Source organism: Odocoileus virginianus, unplaced genomic scaffold (genome assembly GCF_023699985.2).
Source record: "Odocoileus virginianus isolate 20LAN1187 ecotype Illinois unplaced genomic scaffold, Ovbor_1.2 Unplaced_Contig_30, whole genome shotgun sequence".
NCBI classification, from domain to species: domain Eukaryota; kingdom Metazoa; phylum Chordata; class Mammalia; order Artiodactyla; family Cervidae; genus Odocoileus; species Odocoileus virginianus.
The window spans coordinates 165,108-173,596 of record NW_027224347.1 but is presented as its reverse complement, the minus strand read 5'-3'; the positions used below and the strand labels follow the sequence as shown (position 1 = coordinate 173,596).

Sequence of the window (8,489 nt, the reverse complement as noted above, 5' to 3'; positions counted from 1 at the left end):
TTAGTATGTGTCTTGGCGTGTGTTTCTCCTTGGGTTTATCCTTGGGGCTCTTTGTGCCTCTTGGACTTGACTATTTCCTTTTCCATGTTGGGGAAATTTTCAACTATAATCTCTTCAAAATTTTTCTCATACCCTTTCTTTTTCTCTTCTTCTTCTGGGACCCCTATAATTCAAATGTTGGTGTGTTTGATATTGTCCCAGAGGTCTCTGAGACTGTCCTCAGTTCTTTTCATTCTTTTTACTTTATTCTGCTCTTCAGAAGTTATTTTCAACATTTTATCTTCCATCTTACGGATTTGCTTTTCTGTTTCAGATATTCTGCTATTGAATCCTTCTAGAGTATTTTTCATTTCAGTAATTGTGTTGTTTTTGTATGCTTATTCTTTAATTCTTCTAGGTCTTTGTTAATTGATTCATGCATTTTCTCCATTCTGTTTTCAAGGTTTTGGAACATCTTTACTATCATTATTCTGAATTCTTTTTCAGGTAGTTTGTCTATTTCCTCTTCATTTATTTGGACTTCTGTATTTCTAGCTTGTTCCTTCATTTGTGTAGCATTTCTTGCCCTTTTTATTATTATTATTATTTATCTTATTGTGTTTGAGGACAAATTTTCCCAGGTTTTAAGGTTGACTTCGTTCTTTTTTTTGGTTTCTGTCCTCCTAAGGTTGATCCAGTTGTTTGTGTAAACTCCATATATGATAAGATTTGTGCTGAGTTTTTTTTTTTTTTTCCCACTTGTTTTTGTTTTTCCTCTGATGGGCAAGGCTGAGTGAGGTGGTAATCCTGTTTGCTGATGATTGGGTTTGTATTTTTGTTTTGTTTGTTGTTTAGATGAGGCATCCTGCACAGGGTGCTACTGGTGGTTGGGTGATGTCTGGTCTTGTATTCAAGTGGTTTCCTTTGTGTGAGTTCTCACTATTTGATATTCCCTAGGGTTAGTTCTCTGGTAGTCTAGGGTCTTGGAGTCAGTGCTCCCACTCCAAAGGCTCAGGGCTTGATCTCTGGTCAGGAATGAAGATTCCACAAGTGGTTTGTTATGGCATTGAGATAAAACAAATATCCAAAAATGAGAAGCCAAAGATGAACCCCAGACAAATGGCATTTACAAAATCAGGCAAATAATAATTAAAATAATGGAATATACACATATACATATACACCCATGAGTGAAATCAAAACAGTCCAACAAAAATAAAGTACAGTAGACAGATCCAGCAAACAAAGGAAATCAAAAATTATATTTATCAGTTAAGAACAAAACTAACTAAAGCACAAACTGGAAAACAAAACTAAAGCAAGTTGTCAACTGGGGGAAAAGGCAATGAATATGAAAACAAAACTAACAAATATGTTGAGAGGAAAGAAAAGAAAGAATAGATATGCAAAGTTAAATAGAGGTAGATGAAGAAGATTTATATACATTAAAGATTAACTGCAAGGGGAAAAGAACAGTAGGAAAGGCAAACAAAGGAATAAATGTAGAAAAAATATAATAGGTTTTAAAAAGTTAAAAATTAAAATTATAAAAAAGAGAAAAGAAAAAAAATGGAAGAAGAAAGGTGAAAGGAAGAAAAACAAAAGAAAACTACACAGAACTGCAAAAGCCCAAGTAGAGACAGAGGTTTATAACAATAAAAAATGTGACTGAATATACACATATACATATCCATACAGTACAACAAAAATAAAGCACAATAGATTGACCCAGAGTACAAAAATTATATCTACCAGAACAAAACTAACTAAAGCACAAACTGGAAAACAAAACTAAAGCAAGGTGCCAATTGGGAATAAAGCAATGAAAATAAAACTAACAAATATGTTGAGAGGAAAGGAAAGAAAGAAAAGAAAGAATAGATATGCAAAAAGTTAAATAGAGGTAGATAAAGAAGATTTATATACATTAAAGATTAACTGCAAGGGGAAAAGAACAGTAGGAAAAGCAAACAAAGGAATAAATGTAGAAAAAATAATAATAGGTTTTAAAAATTAAAATTAAAAAAAGAGAAAAGAAAAAAAGGAAAACTCCACAGAACTGCAAAAGCCCAATGTAGAGGCAGAGGTTTATAACAACAATAAAAAATGTGACTGAGGGGGGAAAAAAAAAAAAAAAGCTCAAAAGCTTAATTAGATTTCATAGTGCCAATAAAATTGACAACTACAACGGGGGGGGGGGGGGGGAAGAAAGAAAAAAAAAAAAATCCAAAGGACACTATAGAACAAGTCAAAACATAAGAATAATAAATGCTTTTCTTGAGTCACTGCTGTCACTGCTGGGAGTCACAGTCCATCTCACCTCCCTAGGATGCCCTCCAACCCTGTGCTGATCTCTGGACCTGCTATGGGGGCAGCTCAGGTTCTCACTGGGTCCTGCTCCAGTGTGTTCTTGCCTCCAATGTCTACAGCTATCAGAATTAGTGTGCTTTCTTTTGTGGGAGCTCTCAATGCCCTTTTATACATTCCATAGATACAGTCTGCCTAGTTTATCATGTGAATTTAACCTGCAGCTTGTACAGCTGGTGGGAAGGTTTGGGGTCTTCTTCCTTAGCCACACTGCCTCTGGGTTTCAATTGTGGTTTATTTCCACTTCTGCATGTGGGTTGTCCACTGGGGTTTTGCTCATGAGGCTGCCCTGGAGGACTTGGGTCTGCCCTGTGAGAGCCAGGGATGGATGTGGTGCAGCTCCTTGGGTTGCAGGGGTTCTGGAGGCACCAGATACTCAGGGGAGTTGATGGCTAGGACAGCAGGAAATACAGTTTTCTAGAAGGGTATGGCAACCAGTACTGGCCAATACACTCCAATATTCTTGTCTGGAAAACCCCTCCCTGCGTGGATATACTTAAGACTTTTATTGCCTGTGGCAGTTCTGCCCCAGTGAGAGTTGAGCATGAAGGTGGCACAGCTGCTTGGCTTGTGGGGACCCTGGAAGCGCCAAATGTGCAGGGACATGGACTGCCTCCGCCACAGGAGTTATGGCCCTATCAGAGTCTTTCTGCGAGCCTCTTGTAGCTGGCGATTACAAGGCCTCTCTGGCCAGTGTTCCCCGTAGTTCCGCCCGCTCAGGCACTTAGAGGGCTCCCCTGCCTGGGGTCCTTCTCTGTTGTTCAGCACATAAGGCACTTAAAGGGGCACCTGGGTGGGGTCCTCTCTGTAGCTCGGGTGCATCATGTGTTTGATGGACCAGCCCCTCCATTGTTCAGCTACTGATGGTGACGTGTGGAGACAGAGAATATGGTGATGGTTCCACCCGCTCTGTGTGACTCAGCATTATTGCCTTGCTCCCATGGCTGCCCAGCTTTCTTCAACAGGCATTTCCCACCATAATCTCTTCCCTCACATCCCCTCAATCCATCTCTCTGCAGTCAACAGCAGCCCTCGCCCTGGGATTGCTCCACAATCCCTAAACTCCAGCTCCCAGCCACTGTGCTTTTTGGTGACCTACATCCCTGTCCCTGTCCCTGTCTGAGGCACTATGTATGGCTGCAGCAAGGACTGTCTGATTCTCTTTCCATTTAGGCTGCCACACGTGAGCTGTTTCTATCTTAAATGTTTCTCCTCTGACTCAGACAATTGCCCTGATGTGGGGATCAGACCCCTGCTTCAGTTCCCCCACCCACTGAGGGCAGGTCCAGTCCTACTAACACTCCTGTTTTTCCCCCTAGTTCCTTTGTCCTACCAAGTTTTGCGTGGTTCTATATATTATTTCCCACTGGTCAGGTATTCCTATCCGCTCTCAGCTGGTGTTCAGCATGCACGTCTGCGTCTGAAAGTGTATTCCTGATGTACCTGTGGAGAGAGAGGTACTCCATATCCACCTACTTTGCCATCTTGTTCCTGAAATTTGTATTTTGACTTGCAATTGATTATTCTACTTTTTGTCACTGAAGGTGACTGAAGAAGAGTGGGACTAAGCAAAAAATGTAATGGAATTCCTGAATATGTGATGACAATGTTGTTCTCTATGTCAATAGTAAAATCTATGTACAGGTTTGTTAAAAAGTTAAGATTCTGACTGCATGAAATTCATCATGTTTTGACTCATGCATACATGTTTTGGAATTTGTCCTTCGACTACCTATTTTTATGCCAATATTATTTCCATCTAGATGACAGTTGTTAGTTTCATTCAAAGGGTTATTGCAGTCTCATGTCACTTAAAATAGCTTAAGCATAAAGTATTCATCAAGACATATTATACAAAATACATATAAAGATAAGACTTACATAGAGAAAACTAATAATCATTTTTGAGGGCAATTTTAAAAGATATACCTAAGTGTAGAGATATACAATCATCATATATCCAAAGTCTTGTTATTGTGAATATTTCTATTCTAAGTACCTATTTACATATATGCACCTATTTTTTCTTGGAAGAAAACTATAACAAACCTCGACAGCATATTAAAAAGAAGAAATGTTACTTTGCTGACAAAAGTCGATATAGTCAAAGCTATGGTTTTTCCAGTAGTCATGTATGGATATGAGAGTTGGCCCATAAAGAAAGCTGAGTGCCAAAAAATGGATACTTCTGAATACAGGAGGAGAAGGGGACAACAGAGAATGAGACAGTTGGATGGCATCACTGACTCGATGGGCATGAGTTTGAGCAAGCTCCGGGAGTTGGTTGGTGATGGACAGGGAAGCTTGGCGTGCTGCAGTCCATTGGGTTGCAAAGAGTCAGACATGACTGAGAAACTGAACTGAACTGAACTGATTATGGTTATGTCATAAAGCCACTCTATTTTCAACATGAAATATAGCTTATAATGACAACAACAACATTATCATTTACATGTGACAGTTACCCCTTAATTGCATCTTGAATTTCATTGTCCATAAAGGGAGAAAGGGAAACCAAAACAAGAGTTTGTCTTTACAATAGGTAGTAGTGTGTGCTTAGAAGATATGCTGTGTAAATTTTTGATACCAAACTTAGATTAAAAGGGATCTTACACATCATACCCACCTATTGTATAGGTGAGGGTTAAATTTCTTAATTGTATCATTCTGAGTACAATCAAAAACCACTGAGACTTGGGCACAAAGGTCAGAACTACTTCTAGTACTGCTTTTTTCATCCACTGCAGTGTTAAAACAAGTACAGAGACATACAGAAGTTAAATGTACGGTGGCCCAGAGAATATGGCATTTCAACTACTTCAGCTAATTCTATGGGTTTATTTTTTGGTTTGGTACTGAATTACTCAGGTTCAAATTTGGAATGTCATCAGTTGAGTTTTCCACTGTATCTTAAACTTACTACTTGAGTAGAACTGGTTAGAGAATGTAGATTTTCTCCCTATTATTGAAAAAAAAATATGTTTTATTTCAGGCCTAATAATAAATAAGATAGCAAAAATGTTTGTCATTGGGGACTCTTCTATTATACATCACCCACTCTATTTTCAATAATTATACAAGCAATAAGAGTAGCCAATATTTGTGATGTGCTTACTATGACTCAGATACTATAACTAGCACTACAATTCTATCAGTGATTGATACCTAATGGAGGTGAAGCTGATCTTTAGGGAATATCTTGAAAATTTCTCTTTGTGTTTTGTTATTGACATCAAAGTATTTAAGAAACACTACTGGATTTAGTGACTACAAACCAGAAAGAAATCTCCAATACATAGAATAATTTCTCCCAACTTCCCACCCTCCACAAAATGTCCTGTATATGAGAAATTTCAGATATGCAACTGGATATTGTGTAGTTAAAAAAACAAAAGCCTATAAAATATTCTGAATACAGAATTTCACCTTGCTTGTATTTGCTGTTATGAATGTAGACTTTTTTCACTTTGCTTTACTAATAATCAGAAATTACTTTTGTGTGGTTTTAACAAGCAAATATATACTTGACATTAAAGAAATATAACTATTCGAAAGAAATGATGTATACTGTTAAGACAATTATCAGAAGTTATTAAGTATTTTTGAAAATTACACCACCAAAAGCAACAATAACATTTCTCATGGTGTCTGAGTAAGCAGTGAAATACACCAAGATTCACTTTCATATTTACAGTTATTCTATGCATAGGTAAAATGGCTAATTATTATATTACCTAGTGTTGTCATACACAAGTATATATGTTGCTAGTTTTACATTTATATTACTACTTGGGTATTAAGTATTCTTTTAAATGTAACCATATTTGATTAAGGAGGATAGAGTAGATATTAGAAAACTTTTGTTACATAAAGGAGAATTTAGACTGAGGTTTATTCCTCTAGCACAGATAAACCTCACTCTAAATCTTACACCTCAGACAACATAAGGTTTTGGAAAAAATTTTAGGAGAAAATCTTTACAACCCAAAGTTAGCCAATAAATTTCTTAGATATGACACCAAAACCCTGGTACATACAAGAAAAGAACATATATTGAACCTGATTAAAATTAAAATTATTTTGATATAAACTGGCATAGCTTAACAAGTCCCAAAGACTATACCAAATACTAGCTTGGAAAGAAAAATAATAAAAATTAAACACTTTGCTTTAGTTTTTTACTTTCTATGTATCTTTGATATTTGCTAATCTCACTGAATTAAATATACTTATCAAGCTTTCTAGCTTGTATGAATCCAAGATTTAGCTGAAGTTTTTCACTTCAAGGTAATGCTGATTCATTTTCAACATTTCCTGTTTAATAAAACCCTTATCTCTGTTGATTATCTGGGGACTCACAAACTTTGCAAAGTTGAACACATTTGATTGTTAAAAATTTAAGAAATCCTTCCCTGATTCTTTTGGTTTTAACACCATAAATAATAGGATTCATCATGGGTGGAATAAGAAGGTATATATTGGCTATAAAAATGTGGACAGGTGGAGCAATGTGGTGACCAAACCTATGAGTGAGAAAAGAGAAAAAAGCTGGTGTATAAAACACCAAGATGACCCATACATGGGAGACACAGGTACTTAAGGTCTTGAGGCGGGCAGCTTTGGATGGGAGATTGAAGACTGTGAGAAGAATAAGGACATAAGAACAGATGATCGGTATGAAATCCAATCCTCCTGTCAGGAATGCCACAATTACGCTGTAGGCTCTACGAATCCTGGTCTCAGAGCAAACCAGCTTTATCAGGGCCATAAACTCACAGTAAGTATGGGAGATGACATTAGTTTTGCAGTAGGAAAGCCATCTCAGTAGAAAGGGATGTGGACTGAGAAGTACAGCTCCTCTGAAGACAATAAGCAAACCCAAGCCTACAATCACTTCAGGTGTTAAGATAGTGGAATGTCTTAGGGGGTGGCAGATAGCTACAAATCGGTCAAAAGCCATGGCCAAGATAAATCCAGATTCCATAGTAGATAGAGAATGGATAAAATACATTTGAGTAAGGCAGGCTTCAAAGTAGATCTCTCTGTCATTGAACCAGAAGAGACTGAGTATCTTGGGAAGTGTAGAAGAAGTAAGCATCAAATCAGCAACTGACAGCATGCATAGAAAGAAGTACATAGGTTCGTGCAGTTTGCGATCTGTCTTGATAATTAATAAAAGAGCAACATTTCCCATCAGTGACAATAGGTAGACCAGACAGAAGGGGATGGAGATCCATAGGTGGGCATCCTCCAATCCTGGAATGCCAAGTAGCAGGAAGGTGGTAAGTTGAAGGTTGCTCCTGTTGTGGTCTAGCATTATCCAAAAAATGAGTATGCCATGATCCTATCCAAATTAAAAATCACAAAGATTACGAAAACATGAAGACACATTTTTTTTTCATTCTTATGTGTTGGAAAAGACACTGACATCCAGTAACATACAACTGGTTATTGAAGGATTTCTTCAGTAATACAATATTTCAATTCATCAAATGCATGGAACTGTGCTTTTGGGCAGACAAAAAAAAAATTGTACAATGGTATTCTCTTTCCTTTTTTCTATCTCCCTTGACTTTTTTTCAGAAGTGTCCAGTTAGCTAGATACATTTTAATCATAGTATAGCACTACAGTGTTAATAACTGATATATTGGTAAAAATGGAGATGTAACTTTCTACCATTTTAAACAGTCAAAAGAGTAAAAGCCCAGCCGTCATGGATGAGATCAGACATTTGTATATTTAACTTTTCTTACCACATTCCCAATGATAGGGCTTGTAGATAAAAGGAAAAGGAGACTTGAGAAATACTAAAGGACAACTGGGGGCAATGAAGTGATGTGAATAAAAATGATCTTATATTGAAAAGCAAGTCACTGAATTGATAAATTTCATGATTTCATAAAATCATCCAAACTGAATGGTTAGAAAAAATTATTTCACAAAGATAAGCCAATAGAGAAAATGACTATGTCTAGAAAACATTGGTGCTCAGGTTACTAGATGTTTGTGCTCTACTGCAAATGACCAAGTCAAATTCTTCCCGAAGATGTATAATATATTCTTGTCATACAATACACATGATGTTGATTTTTTGCTTTCCAAGTAAAATCATTACTTCTTTAACATTTAATTAAAAAAAATA

The 8,489-nt window shown here is 36.8% G+C and overlaps 1 protein-coding gene across 1 annotated transcript; it reads right to left on the bottom strand.

Moving 5' to 3' along the window:
- Positions 1 to 6,676: 6,676 nt before the first annotated feature.
- LOC110142043 (olfactory receptor 52K2-like) lies at positions 6,677 to 7,663 on the bottom strand. The gene has a single exon (XM_020901054.2). It carries the CDS (start codon positions 7,661 to 7,663, stop codon positions 6,677 to 6,679), a length of 987 nt encoding a protein of 328 aa, XP_020756713.2.
- Between the last annotated feature and the right edge of the window lie 826 nt (positions 7,664 to 8,489).

Coding starts and splice junctions, on each gene's coding strand:
- LOC110142043 (XM_020901054.2), bottom strand. CDS start 7,663: ATGCTAGACCACAACAGGAGCAACCTTCAACTTACCACCTTCCTGCTA.